Source organism: Salmo salar, chromosome 09 (genome assembly GCF_965601325.2).
Source record: "Salmo salar chromosome 09, fSalSal1, whole genome shotgun sequence".
In the NCBI taxonomy this organism is placed as follows: Eukaryota; Metazoa; Chordata; class Actinopteri; order Salmoniformes; family Salmonidae; genus Salmo; species Salmo salar.
Window position 1 is genome coordinate 44,872,109 of NC_138299.1, and position 20,778 is coordinate 44,892,886.

Sequence of the window (20,778 nt, forward strand, 5' to 3'; positions counted from 1 at the left end):
TTATATAATCATCTTCAACCATTTCCCCTTTCTCCCGGCCCCTCTCCAGCCCTGCTACAGCCTCTGTGAAGACCACCTGGCCTTTCTTCCAGGTGGTCCAGGTGCAGCAGGTGGGACGGAGTCAGGCGCAGGACACCGAGAATGAGTAATAAAGGTCTTTACTCAACAAAACACCAACATATTCCACGCAGGGAAAATAACTCAGCTCACAACCATAAGCGACAGCTTAACACAGAACAAACACGCACAAAACCAAGGGGGAAACCAGAGGGTTAAATAGGGAACAATAATTATGAAATGGAAATCAGGTGTGCCTAGAAGGCCAGCATCCCGGAGTCGCCTCTTCACTGTCGACGTTGAGACTGGTGTTTTGCGGGTACTATTTAATGAAGCTGCCAGTTGAGGACTTGTGAGGCGTCTGGAATAAGAAGAAACCGCGACAGATAACTGATAATTGAAGATACTAACTACATAAAGAAGAAAATTGCAAATACATTCTTCAAAAGAACAGAAAGTTAGTCTGTATTTAAAAATTTTAAAAAAAGAAGATAAATAGATTCTCAGTCACTAAATCATGATGCTCAAAACTGGACGTACAACTGTCCAAAGGTGCAGAATTATGGGTAATTACTCTCCTTTGATACATAATGTATATCACCAAACAATTTCATACTAATCTAATCAAATATTATTCCTGATTAAAAACTATATATATATAGAGAGATAGAAAGGGATAAAGGGGGGGGGGGGGGTTGAGAGAGAGATAAATATGTTTATTTATTTTCCCTTTTGTACTTTAACTATTTGCACATCATTACAACACTGTATATAGACAAAATAAGACATTTGACACAGTTGAAAAATATATGGCAAATAGAAATCCAAAATAGATGGGAGGGGTTGACTGGATTTGAAGGGTGGGACTAATAACAACAAGATAACCAATGTAAAACATACGGGGTCTGTAAAATGTATATACTGTATGTTCAGAAATGTTGTGAAATAGCACAGTTACAAATAGAAATCAAACTGGATGGACATCAGAAATAGAGGAAGGACTAAAAACAAACAAAATGCAACTATTGTAAAATATATTGTGTCTGTAAAATGTGTATAATGTGTGTAAACTAAAGGTAGAAGCCTAAGTGTTATTGTTTATTAGTTTACTCCAGTTGGGGGAGGGGTGGTAGGGTTTGGGGAATAATAAAGGTATACTCAACAACAAAAAAGGTATGTATATATGTGTTAATTTTTTATTGTTAATTTCACTTTGGTTTATTATCTATTTCACTTGCTTTGTTTCCCAGTTCTGCCACTGAGCAAGGCAGTTAACCCACTGTTCCCGGGGCGCCAAATATGTGGATGTTGATTATGGCAGCCCCCCACACCTCTCTGATTCAGAAGACACATTTCAGTTGAATGCATTCAGTTATACAATTGACTAGGTATCCCCCTTTCCCTTTCCCCTTTCCCATGCCAATAAATCCCCTTAAATTAGAGAGAAAGAGAGAGAGAGAGAGAGAGAGAGAGAGAGAGAGAGAGAGAGAGAGAGAGAGAGAGAGAGAGAGAGAGAGAGAGAGAGAGAGAGAGAGTGATTAGGGTTCTCACTGGGCCCTGAGTGATATCAGGAGACAGGAATGAAATGGGTTCAGGTTCCGCTGACATGGCCTTTCAGGGGCCCAGAATCGGGTGATTCCTACTACCACAGACCACAGGCCACATACCCTGATGGTATGCTGTATTTTCTATGTTCTCTTACTCTCACTCTGTGTGTGTGTGTGTGTGTGTGTGTGTGTGTGTGTGTGTGTGTGTGTGTGTGTGTGTGTGTGTGTGTGTGTGTGTGTGTGTGTGTGTGTACACATGTAAAATGGTCACTGCATTCTCTCTTGACTTTTTCTTATGTATTTTTTTAAGATCAGAGCTTGTCAATGAGAATTTGGTATTCCTGTGCATATCTGAAATAACATTATGTCCCATATCCAACCCTTTCCAACCCACATGACTCATTCGTTGGCTGGACTTCTCATCAATAAAGTGGCAGAAAAAGCCATTGACCCTTTCTGGCACTACCAGACACGACTCTGACCGTGAGAGCTAATGAGAGCGATCCTGTAGAGGTTAAGTATATTGCATTTAACATTTATAACGTCATTATGATGCCTTATTAAACATTATCAACACATTTATGATGCCTTAAACACATATTTATGGTGCCTTATAAAACATTAATAACATATTTATGATGCCTTAAATGTTAATAACATATTTATGAAGCTTTAATTAAACATGTTTCGTGCTTCAGAGGGCCTGGTCCTGCAGAGCATATTGATCAGTGTTGATTATTCAGTGTATCATTTCTAGTGTTGATTCAAGAGTTAAATTGACTCTGTAAGAGTAACATTAACACTTAGTGGTGTAAAGGAACCACCAGTGTTGATGTTAATAACCAGAGTTATTGTTTTACACTGTGGAGAGTAAACCAGTCCAATCAAAACCACACCCATCATTATTATATTTCCCAGAATACAACGACTGCAGGTAGATCTTTAAGGATTGTTTTTGTATATCTGTGTTTTTGCATGTACTTTGATCGATTTAATCTTATGTTACACAAAAATAAATAAGATACATTTTTCTAAACTAATCCAATCAGTTAGTTAGATGTATTTATTTTCTGGTTTAAATGGTTTAGGTAGTGCTTTTATCAAGTTTCCTAACCCTGACAGTCATTCTGAATGCAGGTTGCAGGTTAATAAAAATTCCTACTGTTGAATATTCTAACAATAGGAATTACAAATCATTTTGCAAGTCAGCATAATGTGATTTGCAGGCCTGATGTGGTCTGTAGACCAGGGGTTTCCTAACACCACTGTGTTAGGGTAAAACTAAGCCACCAACTAAACCAATACGTAAGGCCTTATGATAGATGTAATGTATTGTCATAGAGTTTAATTTGTATTCGCCAAGAAACTCACTTTGTGAAATCCAAAGTCCTTTAAAAGGAAAGAATTCAACAACCATGTCTCTGTCACTAACAAATAAAATAATGGGTGTTAACTCTTCACTTTACTCAAAAAGAAAAGGCACCCTGGGAAATATGCAAATTAAGCTTTATAACATACAGTGTTAAAACACCCCCCCCCCAAAAAAAATGTTTACTGTAATATTGCAGTTTTATTACTATGAGCTACGCAAACATTACAATCAAGTTCCTTTGAATACTTTAACAGTAAAATGGGAAACACTGCAACAGAATTACATTTAACACTTTCAAAAGTGTTGTTTTAACACCAGTACAGTCAGACTCATATGTACCTTTAAAGTTAAATGTACAACATTTATTTTGCTGTGTGCTGTTCCCTGATTCTACCAGTCACTCTTCTAATAATTAAGGATAATAAACTGAGTAAAAAAGCAGTAATTGTAGGCAGAAATGAGGTCACCCTTTTTATTTAACTAGGCAAGTCAGTTAAGAATACATTCTTATTTACAATGACAGCCTACACCGGCCAAACCCGGACAACACTGGGCCAATTGTGCACCGCCCTAAGGGACTCCCAATCACAGCTGGATTTGAACCAGGGTGTCTGTCATGACATTTCTAGTACTGAGATGCAGTGCCTAAGACCGCTGCGCCACTCGGGAACCCCTACTCTTTAATTTTGAGTAAAAAATAAACCTTATATTCGAATTCATTATACAAAGAACAGCAGAGTGAACCGTTGATGACAATGCTTGAAATGATTGAAATAACTCTAGAACATTTTTGATGCAGAATTTACACAACTCAAAAGACAATTGGTCTGTAGTCGTAATAAGGTGTAAATCAATATTGCCCTCTGGTGGTATGATTTGGAACTGGTAATTTACCCACATTTACACTCCCGGACGTTAGGTGGCAGTAAACACTTGCAGTTGGTCACCAAACGTCACTAATGAAGACAGAAGAAGACATATGAGGAAGTTTACCTTGCTTCTTTGTTTAGTATCTTCAAGTGCATATTTTGTATATTTCGGAAACCTTTAGCTAGCGTACAAATAACGAGCTTCATCTAGTCTGCAACACAACTTCATGCAATTTTATGATTTTGTTTTGATTGAACACATGAGTTAATTTAGTGTACATCATTTCTACCAACTACTAACGGTAGCTAGCTAGCTAGTTAGCAAATACAGTCAGGAGTATTTCTTGATGTCAATCTCTGAAGGCTTGCTCAAATCATGATGGTGAGTGGCAGCTATCCATAACCCACTACACCGCTGTAAAGTAAATCATGTATTAATCAATGTAAATGTTGTATGGGTTGTGTACAGTTAACCCTCAATCATGACTCAAATTCCCTAGTTTTACGTTGAGCCACTGGACGTCCCCGGGGTCTGTTTAGTAACTAGCCTGGTCTGTATTAGTACACCAGCGTTGTCTTCATTTGTATTGGTTTGCACAAAAACCGTCTGTGTGAAGCCAGAAGTTAAGTACATTTCCATTTCAAGTTACTGTGCTGGTGTGCAGGACGGTTGGTCATTATGTTCAGGGGGAAATTTGATACAAAATATCTCAAGGATCGTATTATTAGACAAAGTTTCCAAACATGGGTCTGTTGTAGAACCACTTTATCTTTTCTTACCTTATGTCAGAAATACAAGTCCCCACATGTCATTTTTTTTGGTCCTAATGTGGGGCACAAGCACAACTTTTTTTATTTTGATATGAGGTAAGCAGAGAGGAAGTGGGTCTAAAACAGACCCACCTTTGGAAACTTTGTCTAATAATACGATCCTTTAGATATTTTGTATCAAATCCCCCCCTGAACATAATGACCAACCGTCCTGCCCACCAGCACAGTAACTTGAAATAGAATTGTACTTAAATTCTGGCTTCACACAGACGGTTTTTGTGCAAACCAATACAATTGACAGTGACTCTAGTGTATGTAAAAACACCTAGATGTCCCCTTTAGCCTTATGAGGCAAATGACCTGATGCTGTGCAAAATGCTCTGTCTAAAAGCAAATACGGCTCGTTTTGGAGACATTTGGGACTTAATTTTCATATAATAGAGAAATAATTTTTCAAATACAAAAAATACACTTCCTGTATGCAATTTAGGTTAGGTTTATTTTGAAAACACACGCAATCCAGATGTAAATGTGGAATGGTCCAAATGCGTGCACAAGGTGAGAGGATGTGCCGAAGCCAGGTACAACTTTGCTAAACTGCACACAGTAAGTGTATCTTTTGTATTTTACATTTTATTTATTACACTTTTAAGTTCCAAAGATTTCCAAAACCAGATCACTAGCGAGGATGAATAACATTTCTAAATGTTAAAACATCGTCAGGATTGTAGTTCATATGGAGCCAGCTGTCCTCCATAACATCTGCTGAGAACCCAAGACAAGGGCCAGCTGTAAGCCACCTTGAATCCCCTTGGGTTCTGGAGAGCTTGTGTACAGTATGCCTGAAGCCCTAACCCTGAAATACAAGCCGTTACAATCTGTTCAGTGTTCACACTTTTCTGATATGCATATGTTTATAATCAGAGATTACCAGAGAAATGTCCAACGTACCAGCTAATATCAAATCAAATCAAATGTATTTATATAGCCCTTCTTACATCAGCTGATATCACAAAGTGCTGTACAGAAACCTAGCCTAAAACCCCAAACAGCAAGCAATGCAGGTGTAGAAGCACGGTGGCTAGGAAAAACACGGTGGCCAGTCCTCTTCTGGCTGTGCCGGGTGGAGATTATAACAGCACATGGCCTAGATGTTCAAATGTTCATAAATGACCAGCATTGTCAAATAATAATAATCATAGTAGTTGTCGAGGGTGCAACAAGTCAGTAACACAAGAGTAAGTGTCAGTTGGCTTTTTCATAGCCGATCTTTGAGAGTATCTCTACCGCTCCTGCTGTCTCTAGAGAGTTGAAAACAGCAGGTCTGGGACAGGTAGCACATCCGGTGAATAGGTCAGGGTTCCAGCAGGTCTGGGACAGCAGGTCTGGGACAGGTAGCACGTCCGGCGAACAGGTCAGGGTTCCATAGCTGCAGGCAGAACAGTTGGAACTGGAGCAGCAGCACGGCCAGGTGAACTGGGGACAGCAAGGAGTCATCAAGCCAGGTAGTCCTGAGGCATGGTCCTAGGGCTCAGGTCCTCCGAGAGAGAGAAAGAAAGAAAGAGAAAGAGAGAATTAGAGAGAGCATATTTAAATTCACACAGGACACCGGAAAAGACAAGAGAAATACTCCAGATGTGACAGACTGACCCTAGCCCCCCGACACATAAACTACTGCAGCATAAATACTGGAGGCTGAGACAGGAGGGGTCAGGAGACACTGTGGCCCCATCCGATCAAACCCCCGGCCAACCACCCAACATACCATCCCGGGACAAGGCCGAGTATAGCCCACAAAGATCTCCGCCACGGCACAGCCCAAGGGGGGGCGCCAACCCAGACAGGAAGACCACGTCAGTGACTCAACCCACTCAAGTGACGCACCCCTCCCAGGGACGGCATGGAAGAACACCAGTAAGCCAGTGACTCAGCCCCCGTAATAGGGGTAGAGGCAGAGAATCCCAGTGGAAAGAGGGGAAACCGGCCAGGCAGAGACAGCAAGGGCGGTTCGTTGCTCCAGCCTTTCCGTTCACCTTCACACCCCTGGGCCAGACTACAATTAATCATAGGACCTACTGAAGAGATATGTCTTCAGTAAAGACTTAAAGGTTGAGACTGAGTCTGTGTCTCTCACATGGGTAGGCAGACTATTCTATAAAAATGGAGCTCTATAGGAGAAAGCAGTTAATAGCAGTTAATTGTTTTACATAATAGTCATACATTTCATTCATATTTTTCCTTGGGATGTGTGTCTGATCTTTATTTTAGGATGGTGAGAACAAACCCAGTCTGCTGCTGTTCTTTACCGAACCCAAATCTGAGGGTCCTGATTGTAACAGTGGAGCACAGAGTGAACAGCAGGCTCCAGAGATGGCATCAGTGAAGCAGGAAGACTGCAGTCAAACACTGGGGCTGAATGTCAACATTAAAGATGAAGTAAAGGAGGAAGAGATTGAAACATTTGTGTATCATGGTAAAAGCTGTTTTAACAGTCTCAGAGTAGGACTGTAGGAATTCTGATGTAGGATCAGTTTAGACTTTTAGATCATAATGAATCAGATTATATGGACGGGGAGACCTGATCCTAGATCAGCACATCTAATCTACATCACTTTAGGCCCAGGTGAACTGACAAGGCTCACTCTCCTGTTTCAATGAAAGAGGTAACCTAGATGGTGTCTCATGCTACTCACCTGATTTACCATCAACATTTTATATTTGTCTTCTTCACTAGACGTGTAACGTTTAAACAACATTGGGATCGTTAACGTTTAGAAAAAATGTACACAAAATTTAGATCACCGTGCAGTTATGACACAACCTCCTCTCTCTCCCTCACCCTGGCCTGCCTACCCCTTCCTCTCTCCCCCTCACCCTGGCCTGCCTACCCCTTCCTCTAGAATATCCTAATGTATTCATTGATGTTAGAGTCCTGTTTTACTGAAGTTGTGACATATGTGGATTACCGATAGATAGTCCTAGTGAACAGTTCTGACTCTTATCTGTCTGGTGGCTGACCTGCCTATACTGTTCCCCTACCCTCTCTCTCAGTCCTAACCTGCCTATACTGTGCCCCTGCCCTCTCTCTCAGTCCTGACCTGCCTATACTGTGGCCCTACCCTCTCTCTCAGTCCTGACCTGCCTATACTGTGGCCCTACCCTCTCTCTCAGTCCTGACCTGCCTATACTGTGCCCCTACCCTCTCTCTCAGTCCTGACCTGCCTATACTGTGCCCCTACCCTCTCTCTCAGTCCTGACCTGCCTATACTCTGCCCCTACCCTCTCTCTCAGTCCTGACCTGCCTATACTGTGCCCCTGCCCTCTCTCTCAGTCCTGACCTGCCTATACTGTGGCCCTACCCTCTCTCTCAGTCCTGACCTGCCTATACTGTGGCCCTACCCTCTCTCTCAGTCCTGACCTGCCTATACTGTGCCCCTACCCTCTCTCTCAGTCCTGACCTGCCTATACTGTGCCCCTACCCTCTCTCTCAGTCCTGACCTGCCTATACTCTGCCCCTACCCTCTCTCTCAGTCCTGACCTGCCTATACTCTGCCCCTACCCTCTCTCTCAGTCCCTCACTAACTCGCTTTGGATTCTAGCTGACTCGAATCTTGGCACTCCGAAATGGGAGTTGACACAGAGAGTTGACGTGCAAGCGAATCTATTCTTTTGTAGTTGACTCTCCACCACTACGTCATCATTGTTAACAGTTAGAAACATGTCAGAGAAAGGCAAGCGACAGCAGCGAAGTCCTGTATGGTGGTGATATTTTGAGAAGTTAAAGGAGAAGGTGGTGAAATGCAAATCTGAAAAGGGATGCACCGTGAGACCCGGGGACGGAGTAGCGATGACTGCGGTAGACTGAACTGCATTGCCCTAGTTTTCATATGCAGGACCCTTTTGCCTTATGAGTACATGCAATTTTATTATTTTTGTCGTATCTTTTAAACCTTAAAAAAAAAAATACTGTTTAAACCTTTAAAAAAACAATTGTCACATCCCTATTCTTCAACTTAGGGCCGTCTGGAGAGCTCAAAGAAGAGACGGAAGAACAGAAAGTCTTACTACTCAAAGGTATGTGTTTTCTTTCTTCCCACACATGGGAACATTTAAAGCCACAGTTGAGAATCTGGCCAGAATTCAAACCAACGTTCATAACCGACATCATTCAGCAATTTAATTTTAGAATGCCTTGTTTCAGGGAGTATGATACATGCACACCCATCAGGCTAATGGCATTCACCTGTCACTGGGGTATGCATTTTTCCCCCACAAATTACAACAAAAACACAATTGAATAATGGCCTACCACCTTATTTTACGGCTATGTAGGCCCATGATAGAGGTGGACAATTGTGCTAAGCTCGTAACCCATTGTTTTTATTCCTCAGGAATCAAGGGAACCAGTGTCGCCTTTAACCTTTTGGGGGCCCTAAACAGACAAAACATACACTACCGTTCAAAAGTTTGGGGTCACTTAGAAATTTCCTTGTTTTTGAAAGAAAAGCAAAACATTTTATTCCATTAAAATAACAACCAAATTGATCAGAAATACAGTGTAGCCATAGTTAATGTTGTAAATGACTATTGTACCTGGAAACGGCTGATATTTAAAAAATAGAATATCTACATAATAGATGTACAGAGGCCCATTATCAGCAACCATCACTCCTGTGTTCCAATGGCACATTGTGTTAGCTAATACAAGTTTATCATTTTAAAAGGCTAATTGATCATTAGAAAACCCTTTTGTAAATATGTTAGCACAGCTGAAAACGGTTGTTCTGATTTAAAGAAGCAATAAAACTGGCCTTCTTTAGACTAGTGGAGCATGAGCATTTGTGGTTTCGATTACAGGCTCAAAATGGCCAGAAACAAAGAACTTTCATCTGAAACTCGTCCGTCTATTCTTGTTCTGAGAAATGAAGGCTATTCCATGCGAGAAATTGCCAAGAAATTGAAGATCTCGTACAACATTGTGTACTACTCCCTTCACAGAACAGCGCAAACTGGCTCTAACCAGAATAGAAAGAGTGTGATGCCCCGGTGCACAACTGAGCAAGAGGACAAGTACATTAGAGTGTCTAGTTTGAGAAACAGACGCCTCACAAGTCCTCAACTGGCAGCTTCATTAAATAGTACCCGCAAAACACCAGTCTCAACGTCAACAGTGAAGAGGCGACTCTGGGATGCTGGCCTTCTAGGCAGAGTTCCTCTGTCCAGTGTCTGTGTTCTTTCACCCATCTTAATCTATTATTTTTATTGGCCAGTCTGAGATATGGCTTTTTCTTTAACCCTGCCCGGTCTGTAATTTGGTGATGGTTACTACAAGGTTTAGATATCTGGCTAGACTACCTTACCTAGCAATCTAAAACATTTTAGCTGACATGGGCTAATTAAGTGACTTACATAAGTGGAAAACTGCAAATGCACTACCAAATTTTGAAATGACACCTTGAGTATTCTACTTTTAATAAATCTCAACAGACTTGAGTTCGTATAAAAAAACGCAACCCAGGCGGCTGTGGGGCCCTACGCCCAGCTTGTAGTTTGCGTATAGGAAGAGGCGGCACTAATCTTCTCCAGTGAAATGTATCGGACATCTAACTCTGAAACAGAACCAACCCCTCAAAGGACCAACAAGTTGAAATGTCTATTCAACATGTTGCAGCAGGATTATTTCTGAGAAAGTTACTGTGAAAAATCCAGACTAAATAGAAGCTAGGCTATCATTCTGGAGAGGGTTTACTGGCTCATTTTGCTGTTGACTTTCAAAGCAAGAGATGCCAGTTGTGACTGAGCAGTATTGTAAATCCTACTGTGTAATAGATTAGGTGCATTAACTTCAGTTATTAATTAGGCAAATAACTTGCTTGTTGTAATTTACTTGCTTGTTGCAAATTACTTGTTTTTCTGTTGTAATTTACACAGGAGAAGGACCTGACTACGCTGAACTTAAGGTTGAAGTTGAAACGTCCAGAGAGCAACACCATGAAGAAAGAAAAGCTAAGGGGTCTCACCACTGCCCACACTGTGAGAAGAGTTTCCCATTCCCATCATATCTTGAAAGACACCTGCGGAAACATACTGGAGAGAAGCCTTATTCCTGCTCTGTCTGTGGGAAGTGCTTCAGAACGTCAACTCATTTAACCACTCACCGGGGAGTTCACACAGGGGAGAGACCTTACTCCTGCTCTGACTGTGGAAAGTGTTTCTCTCTTATAAGTAACTTTAAACAACATCAGCGAACACATTCTGGAGAGAAGCCTTACTCCTGCTCTGATTGTGGGGACAGTTTCTCTCAACATGGTAACATGCGCCGTCACCAGAAAAGACATTCTGGAGAGAAGCCTTACTCCTGCTCTGATTGTGGGAAGAGTTTTATTACAACATCTGAATTAATCAGTCACCAGAGAGTGCACACAGGAGAGAAGCCTTTCCACTGTTCTGTCTGTGGGCAGAATTACTTTAGCCTGAGTAACTTAATACGCCACCAGAGAATACACACCTAGGACAGAAGCCATATTCCTGCTTGACTGTGAAAACATAATCTGAACTAGAGGTCTTCACGAATCCACCTGTACCCGAATACCCGAGAACCGATCCGGGACATAAGCGGATCTGGATCCATAAATCTAAAGAATGTTACAGGTCTGGGTCAGACCTGATTTGATTGTCATGGGTCTCGGGTGTGTGTAATTTAACTGACTTGTCCGGAAGGGCCCGTACAGATCTGAACTCAACTGCTGCAGTAGAGAGAGAGAGAGACATGTTATGATTTATGTTGCTGCTCCTTCTTTTCACGGGAGTGGAGCGTGCAGCTTTTTGTTGGCCAATCATAAGTCATAAAAGCGGCAATAGGCAACAGTCATAGAGCCTCAATGTGTGGCAAAAGGCACGAGATATCTAATGAATGGAAGATAAACTTTTAATTACATTATTTTAATTACATTATTTTAACTAACTATAGGCAACAATGACCAGGAGCCAACAGGTAGGCTGCTACTTCATTCAGAATATTAAGTTGTTATTTGTAACTGTAGGATGAGAAAGCGCATATACTTCAGCCTCAAATGGGGTGGCAGATAGCCTAGTGGTTAGAGCATTGGGCCTGTAACCGAAAGGTTGCTAGATCGAATCCCCGAGCTGACAAGGTAAACATCTGTCGTTCTGCCCCTGAACAAGGCATTTCCTAGGCATTTCCTAGAACAAGGCAGTTCCTAGGCCGTCATCGTAAATAAGAATTTGTTCTTAACTGATTTGCCTAGTTAAATAAAGGTTAAATTAAAAAATTGCCTAGCATAACTAGCTTCTCCCGCGTTTGATGCAGTCAAGACGGGTACTACGTAATCATATTTGATGATTAATAACCTAGCTATGGCAGCTAATATAGTGCAAGTCGGCATGTTGGTTGGCTCTTGCTCCCCATGACCCTCGCTCACAGTACGTCCCCTCCCCCGCCTGCTAGAGCGGCACCTCTCTCCCTCCTCTCGTGCTCCTTTCAGCTCCGGTTAATAAAGTAGCTTAAAACATTTATTTTCTGCTGCTTCTATCATTCTGATCGGATCAGACCGGGTCTATACGGAATGGGTCTAGTTGTCCTCGTGTCTATTCGGAACGGGCCTCTATATTTCAAAATTAGATTTATGCATGTCGGGTCTGTGTGGGATCGCCCCAGGTCCTTTTAGGAATGGGTACAACTTTTTGGACCCTTGAAGACCTCTAATCCGAACTAACTCTATGTCAGAAAGTGCACACAGGGGAGAAAGCTTCCTGCTCTGACTGGAATTCACTCCAATGGGTTAATAATGATAGTGTGTGTACACCGGTACACAACACAAGCAGAATTCATAGAGACTGAATTCATTCAGAAAAAGGTACTGCTTCTAGGTGATTTGGAGGTGCGATGGCGGCTCGTTGCTGAGCTACACCAAACCATCGCAAATAGCCAAATAAATTTCACAAAACATGCTGCAATTTATTTAATCTAAATGTAGCAACTATTTATTATTGTGCTTTCCACTGCAAACTGCCCACTGAGACTCTAATCGACCATGGTGAACCCACATTCAGCGCTACGCTCTGGGAACCAGCAGAATACTATCTCCTCTGAAATCAGAGAATCGATCGGTGACTTGAGCGATGCTTTCAAAGATAAAATGAAAACATTTATGAACATGCTACAAACCGATTTCCGAAAAAAGTTGAGGAAATGAAACTGAATACTCAGTGGGAGTAAAACAACTCAGATTGGACATGGACACACCAGCTAGTCAAAACAAATAATGCCTCACATAAGCAACAATTGGGCCAAATCTCCACTCAAACAACAAAGGTATAGTCAGACCTAGCGCAAAACACCAAGACAGTGACTGAATGCAAAGACGAAATAGAGAAGCTGACACTCAAGCTATCCGTTTAAGAGGTCAGGGCTAGGAGGCCAAACAGCAGACCCGTGAACCTGAAAATTGGCACTGAAGGAAATTGTGATTTCCTAAAAAAAAAAAACAGGCTTCCAAAGTGGATTCCCGCCCAGGAACCGAGTGTATGGAGAAAGGCTCACTGAGCATCCATCTACTCTGATCTTGGAAGCACTGAATGGCTATGCACTGAATGGCTATACTGAGGCCAGATGCCCAGCTACCATCGTCTATGAGGACAAGGACATCACTTTCTATGTGGATTACAGTCTCCATACTATGCAGAGGAAAGCTTGCACTGACGTCCGGAAGAAGCTTGTCGTAAAAAGTACACAGAACTTTCTCGTCCATGTGATAATGTGGGGCAGGAAGCTCCTCTCTCACACTGTTGAAGACATGGAGAGGTACCTACACAGTCCCAACATTGACCCTGTCTGCCGAGGATGGCGTCCCTCCAAGCTGTTATGGACTACTACACACAGAGGATGAGGAGCCCAACCAGCATGTGTAAGGAGCAGGAGGAAATGGCCTAACAGGGAGCGCCAGCATGTATCAGGGGCAGGAGGAGATGGCCTAACAGGGAGCGCCAGCATGCATCAGGGGCAGGAGGAGATGGCCTAACAGGGAGCGCCAGCATGTATCAGGGGCAGGAGGAGATGGCCTAACAGGGAGCGCCAGCATTTATCAGGGGCAGGAGGAGATGGCCTAACAGGGAGCGCCAGCATGTATCAGGGGCAGGAGGAGATGGCCTAACAGGGAGCGCCAGCATGTATCAGGGGCAGGAGGAGATGGCCTAACAGGGAGCGCCAGCATGTATCAGGGGCAGGAGGAGATGGCCTAACAGGGAGCGCCAGCATGTATCAGGGGCAGGAGGAGATGGCCTAACAGGGAGCGCCAGCATGTATCAGGGGCAGGAGGAGATGGCCTAACAGGGAGCGCCAGCATGTATCAGGGGCAGGAGGAGATGGCCTAACAGGGAGCGCCAGCATGTATCAGGGGCAGGAGGAGATGGCCTAACAGGGAGCGCCAGCATGCATCAGGGGCAGGAGGAGATGGCCTAACAGGGAGCGCCAGCATGTGTAAGGAGCAGGAGGAAATGGCCTAACAGGGAGCGCCAGCATTTATCAGGGGCAGGAGGAGATGGCCTAACAGGGAGCGCCAGCATGTATCAGGGGCAGGAGGAGATGGCCTAACAGGGAGCGCCAGCATGTATCAGGGGCAGGAGGAGATGGCCCAGCCTGACAGGGAGTGGAGAGAGCAGCAGTAAACTACAAGTGAAAGGTCTTTAATTTCTCCTGAGACTGATACTTCCTACTCTATTGCTCTTGACGAGCCATTACTGATCCTGATCCTACATGCCCAAAAGTATGTGGACACCTGCTCGTCGAACATCTCATTCCAAAATCATGGACGTTAATATGGAGTTGGTCCCCCCTTTGCCTACAACAGCCTCCACTCTTCTGGGAAGGCTTTCCACTAGATGTTGGAACATTGCTGCGGGGACTTCCTTCCATTCAGCCACGAGCATTAGTGAGGTCGGGCACTGATGTTGGGCGATTAGGCCTGCCTCGAAGTCGGCGTTCCAATTAATCTCAAAGGCGTTCGATAGGGTTGAGGTCAGGGTTCTGTGCAGGCCAGTCAAGTTCTTCCACACTGTTCTTAACAAACCATTTCTGTATGGACCTCGATTTGTGCACGGGGGCATTGTCATGCTGAAACAGGAAAAGGGCCTTCCCAAACTGTTGCCACAACGTTGGAAGCACAGAATCGTCTAGAATATCAATGTACGCTGTAGAGTTACGATTTCCCTTCACTGGAACAAAGGTGCCTAGTCTGAACCATGAAAAACAACCCCAGACCATTATTCCTCCTCCACCAAACTTTACAGTTGGCACTGCATCGGGGCAGGTAGCGTTCTCCTGCCTTCCGCCAAACCCAGATTTGTCCGTCCGACTGCCAGGTGGTGAAGCGTGATTCATCACACCAGAGAACATTTCTACTGCCCCAGAGTCCAATGGTGGTGAGCTTTACACCTCTCCAGCTAACACTTGGCATTGCGCATGGTAATCTTAGGCTTGTGTGCGGCTCATGAAGCGCACGACAAACAGTTATTGTGCTGACGTTGCATCCCGAGGCAGTTTTGAACTCTGTAGTGAGTGTTGCAACCCGAGGACAGACGATTTTTACACGCTATGTGCTTCAGCAGTCCCGTTCTGTGAGCTTGTGTGGCCTACCACTTTGCTGCTGAGCCGTTGTTGCTCCAACACATTTCCACTTCTCAAAAACAGCACTTTCAGTTGACCAGGGCAGCTCTAGAAGGGCAGAAATTTGACGAACTGACTTGGAAAGGTGGCCTCCTATGACAGTGCCACGTTGAAAGTCACTGAGCTCTTCAGTAAGGCCATTCTACTGCCAATGTTTCTCTATAGAGATTGCATGGCTGTGTGCTAGATTTTATACACCTGTCAGCAACGGGTTTGGCTGAAATAACCGAATCCATCAATTTGAATGGCGTCCACATACTTTTGACCATGTAGTGTAGCTTCCATTTAATTACTTTTTTTAGTGTGTCTGTTTTTTGTTATAGTATTTTGATTTTGAGTACTGCACTGTTGGGAAGGGCTTGCAAGTTCATGTTAAGCATTTCACTGTACTTGTGCATGTGACAAATAAAACTTGAAAAATCAACATTTTGCAATGGCTATCTCAGTCTCTGGACCCCATTGAAAACGTTTGAATTGAAGAAGGCAGTCTATAAGCTCAGACGAAGGATATCAAGGATCTGTAAAGATTCTGTATGGAGGAATGGTATTAGATTCCTCCCAATGTGTTCTCCAATCTCATAAAATATTTTAGAAGAAGGCTCAGTGTCGTTGTCGTCGGAAAGGTGAGGAGGGTGCTGGAGTATTGAAAACGGGGGATTCAATAATGTTGACTCTTTTTGATGTATTTGTTGTATTACTTGTTAAACAGAGCATACAATATATTTGTATTATCTATTTTAAATAGTTTCGACTAGCATGTGAAACCGGCAACACTCTCCGGCACTGGATGACACTACAGGACAAACATTGACAGATGCGTGCGATTTTTGGTTGCAGGAAGTCGCCTATCAATCAGGGCCAGGAAGAACATTCAGTTAGATTGTTGTTCACGTAGCTACCAACAAATGTGTGGGGAAAAAAGCACACCTTCATACCTTCAACTAACACTCGTTTTAAAGCCGATCGCCGACATCTGTGGCTGCAAGCATTTAGAAGAAGTGACTGGACTGGAGACCTCATTCAGAATGCCCGTCTTTACAGTGCTCATTTCATATCAGGTTAGCTGAGTTACTATCTAAATAGATTGGCCAAAAATAAGGAACGAAATTGTTGTTAGACATTTAGTTAAAATCTATTGACTACATTGAAGTCTATGTACAGATGAGTTAAGACGCTGTTTTATTATTGCCATTCCTAGTAGTTAGCTAACATTACGTTAGGTTAATTTAGCCGCGTTATTGTTGTATTGGCTAAACTATCTTACACAAGGTATTATCAGCCACTGAAATAATCCCTTTATTTGTAGGAGAGGCATCTATGGACATCGACAGTCCAGACTTTGTCCCCTCTCTGTTTGCATACTCAACCCAGAGTGAAACCAAAACACCCCACGTAAAATTTGAGGTAATAAAAACATTTGGTCACTTTACTTGATTTAGTAGCTAGGTCTACTTTATCAATGGGATTATTGCTGCGTTCAAAACAACTGGGAAATCGGAAATATCCGAATTCAGTGGGACAAATCGTTTTTTACAGTCATTAAACTCGGAATTCCAAGTCGGTAACTCGGTCAGGAACTCAGACTTTCCGAACTGAAGATCACTGCCATCATTATTTGACCAGATTTGTTTTTCTCTTGACTTTTGTTGTCTTGGAAGCACCCATTTATAATGGTTGGTTCTATGGTCATCTGAAAAAAAAGTATAGTTTTACTAATCACTTCTCTGTAATAGATAGAAAATAAAAAGGGATTTCGCTACACCCGCAATAACATCTGCTAAATATGTGTGTGACCAATGAAATTTGATTTGAAGAATCCACAGACCACTTGCTGACAAATCCACCTCTGCTGAAGTCACTGAAGGGGACCAGTCCATAGCAGTCATTGATGTGGCAGCATCAGAATCCAGCACAGTAGGTAACAGCATACACTTGGTTACAGGCATTTCCATCAGCTAGGCAGATTATTAGCAACGATTACAGTGCATTCGGAAAGTATTCAGACCCCTTGACTTTTTCCACATTTTCTTACGTTACAGCCTTATTCTAAAATGTATTAAATTGTTTTTTTCCTCATCAATCTACACACAATACCCCATAATGACTAAGCAAAATAAAAATGTGCAAATGTACACAAAACCCCACCTGACATCACATTTACATAAGTATTCAGACCCTTTACTCAGAACTTTGTTGAAGCACCTTTGGCGGTGATTACAGCCTCGAGTCTTCTTGGGTATGACGATACAAGCTTGGCACACCTGTATTTGGGGTGTTTCTCCCATTCTTCTCAGCAGATCCTCTCAAGCTCTGTCAGCTTGAATGGGGAGTGTCGCTGCACAGCTATTTACAGGTCTCCAGACATGTTCGATCGGGTTCATGTCTGGGCTCTGGCTGGGCCACTCAAGGACATTCAGAGACTTGTCCCAAAGCCACTCCTGTGTTGTCTTGGCTGTGTGCCTAGGGTCGTTGTCCTGTTGGAAGGTGAACCTTCGCCCCAGTCTGAGGTCCTGAGCACTCTGGAGCAGGTTTTCATCAAGGATCTCTCTGTCCGTTCATCTTTCCCTCGATCCTGACTAGTCTCCCAGTCCCTGGCGCTGAAAAACAAAACCCCACAGTATGATGCTGCCACCACCATGCTTCACCGTAGGGATGGTGCCAGGTTTCTTCCAGATGTGATGCTTGGCATTCAGGCCAAAGAGTTCTATCTTGGTTTCATCAGACCAGAGAATTGTGTTTCTCATGGTCTGAGACCTTTAGGTGCCTTTGACAAACTCCAAGTGGGCTGTCATGTGCCTTTTTACTGAGGAGTGGCTTCCGTCAGGCCTGATTGGAGTGCTGCAGAGATGGTTGTCCTTCTGGAAGGTTCTCCCATCTCCACAGAGGAACTCTGTCAGAGTGACCATTGGGTTCTTGGTCAACTTTCTGACCAAGGCACTTCTCCCCCGATTGCTCAGTTTGGCCGGGCTCTAGGAAGAGTCTTGGTGGTTCCAAACTTCTTCCATTTAATAATGGTGGAGGCCACTGTTCTTGGGGACCTTCAATGCTGCAGAAATGTTTTGGTACCCTTCCCCAGATTTGTGCCTCGACACAATCCTGTCTCGGAGCTCTACGGACAATTCCTTCGACCACATGGCTTGGTTTTTGCTCCGACATGCACTGTCAACTGTGGGACCTTATATAGACAGGTGTGTACCTTTCCAAATCATGTCCAATCAATTGAATTTACCACAGGTGGGCTCCAAGTTGTAGAAACATTTCAAGGATGATCAATGGAAACAGGATGCATCTGAGCTCAATTTTGAGTCTCATAGCAAAGGGTCTGAATATTTATATGAGTAAGGTATTACTGCTTTTTTTAAAATGTAAAAATGAGCACAAAAAAAATTGCTTCGTCATTATGGGGTATTGTGTGTAGATGGAGAAATGTATTTTTAATCCATTTTAGAATAAGACTAATGTAACAATGTGGAAAAGGGGAAGGGGTCTGAATACTTTCCGAATGTACTGTAGCTAACAAGATTGCAGATATTTGTACCACAAATTATCCCTGTATTGTACTCTACTCTGTACTGTTTTGTATTGTACTCTACTCACCGTACTGTAGTATCCAAACTTGTGAAACATACTGTACACGTCTATGTTGGGTTCTGATTTGGTCCGTCTGTGGACGTTAACATCAAGGTCAGGGAGGACTGACCTAATTTCAACATCCATGAACGTCTGGTGTCGGTCAGTGCTCAGTGGGTGAGGATGCTAGTTGCAGTAAATGGAAAGAGAAGGGGCTCATGGGTAGGTGCCAGTAAGAGCTGGGAGAGCTGACATTGACTAGAGAGAGAGAGGGAGCTGAACATAACAGTATGCTAGTGGAAGGGAGGACAGTAGGTGACTCAACTGTGTTTTGTGACTTATGATTTCACATCGTAGCCAATTCAGTTGCTAGTTTTAGTTACTTAATAATTCATCAATACATTTGAAATCGGTAAAATCACTAACTAATTGGTAGGTCTATTACTTGAACTTTCATTATCCACCCTTCCTCATGACGGAGTGAAAAGTGAAAATATCTTAGATACGGGTTTTTGGTAATGGAATTGCAAGGCAAAATTTAATAAACAAAGGTTTCTTGTTGATATTAGTTGACAGGGGTCTTTACGTCAACATTATTGTTTTGATGCATTTCTGATACCTTAAGAATCTCTGGTAGATGTTAAAAGATCCCTTTTCCATCTGTTTTGAATCTTAATTTGGAGATATTTATGAGTTTTTGGAAAAGGTGGTCGCATAAAAACCTTAGGGAGATTTTACCGTAACTGTTACCAAAGTTTGCATCTGCACAGTTTTAGCACTAAATCAGTTTTTGTAAACATTTCAGTGTAAATTGTTACAAGTAGTCTTTGTGCATGGAGTTGTATGGTTTGTTAAACTTTGAAATCAATGTTTTTTGTTTGGTATACAGTGCTTTCAGAAAGTATTCAAACCCCTTGACCCTTTTCCACATTTTGTTACAGCCTGCATGTAAAATGGATGACCTCTAGATGTGTCATTGGCTCACACACAATACTCCATGATGTCCAAGTGGAATTATGTTGTTAGACATTTTTACACATTCATTACAAATGAAAATCAGAAATGTCTTGAGTCAATATGGAAAGCCTAAATAAGATCAGGTGCAATAATGTGATTAACAAGTCACATAATAAGTAGAATGGACCCACTCTGTGGTAATCATTCATTTTTGAAGGATTACCTCATCTCTGTACTCCACACATACAATTATCTGTAAGGTCCCTCTGTCGAGCAGTGAATTTCAAAATGATTCAACCACAAAAATCTATGATATTTTCCAATGCCTCGCAAAGAAGAGCACATATTGGTAGATGGGTAAAAAATAAAATAAAAACATACATTGAATATCCTTTTGAGCATGGTGAAGTTATTACACTTTGGATGGTGTATCAATACACTCGGTCACTACAAAGATACAGGTGTCCTTCCTCAGTTGCCGGAGAGGAAGGAAACTGTTCAGGGATTTGACCATGAGGCCAATGGTAACTTTAAAACAGAGTTTAAAACTTCTTATGGATCAAATCCGGTTAACGGGATCGATTTGACAACATCCGGTGAAAATGCAGAGCGCGAAATTCCCCCAAAATTATTTGAAATATTTAACTTTCATACATTCACAAGTGCAATACACCAAATTAAAGCTTAACGTCTTGTTAATCTAGCCACCATGTCAGATTTCAAAAACGCTTTACGGCGAAAGCAAACCATGCGATTATCTGAGGACAGCACCCCATCAACCAAACACATGACAATCATAATTCAATCCGCCAGGTGCGACACAAAACTCAGAACTAACGATATAATTCATGCCTTACCTTTGAAGAACTTCTTCTGTTGGCACTCCAATATGTCCCATAAACATCACAAATGGTCCTTTTGTTCGATTAATTCCATCGTTATATCTCCAAA

At 42.6% G+C, this 20,778-nt stretch overlaps 1 protein-coding gene across 2 annotated transcripts; it reads left to right on the forward strand.

Moving 5' to 3' along the window:
• The first annotated feature begins 3,942 nt into the window (after positions 1 to 3,942).
• Positions 3,943 to 15,730, forward strand: LOC106611388 (uncharacterized). 2 transcript variants are annotated; one of them, XR_014378754.1, is made up of 4 exons: positions 3,943 to 4,227; positions 6,885 to 7,089; positions 8,634 to 8,690; positions 10,548 to 15,730. XR_014378754.1 is itself a non-coding variant. In XM_014211560.3 (4 exons), the coding sequence occupies exons 1-4, from the start codon at positions 4,222 to 4,224 to the stop codon at positions 10,764 to 10,766; spliced, it is 450 nt and encodes a 149-aa protein (XP_014067035.1). In that variant the 5' UTR covers positions 3,943 to 4,221; the 3' UTR covers positions 10,767 to 15,730. The 2 variants fall into 2 exon arrangements, 1 of the variants encoding a protein (XP_014067035.1); XM_014211560.3 differs by having other exon boundaries at positions 6,885 to 7,052.
• Positions 15,731 to 20,778: the final 5,048 nt, after the last annotated feature.

Coding starts and splice junctions, on each gene's coding strand:
- LOC106611388 (XM_014211560.3), top strand. Junction 7,053..8,633: donor ATGTCAACATTAAAGATGAA/GTAAAGGAGGAA, acceptor TCTTCAACTTAG/GGCCGTCTGGAGAGCTCAAA. Junction 8,691..10,547: donor GAAAGTCTTACTACTCAAAG/GTATGTGTTTTC, acceptor TAATTTACACAG/GAGAAGGACCTGACTACGCT.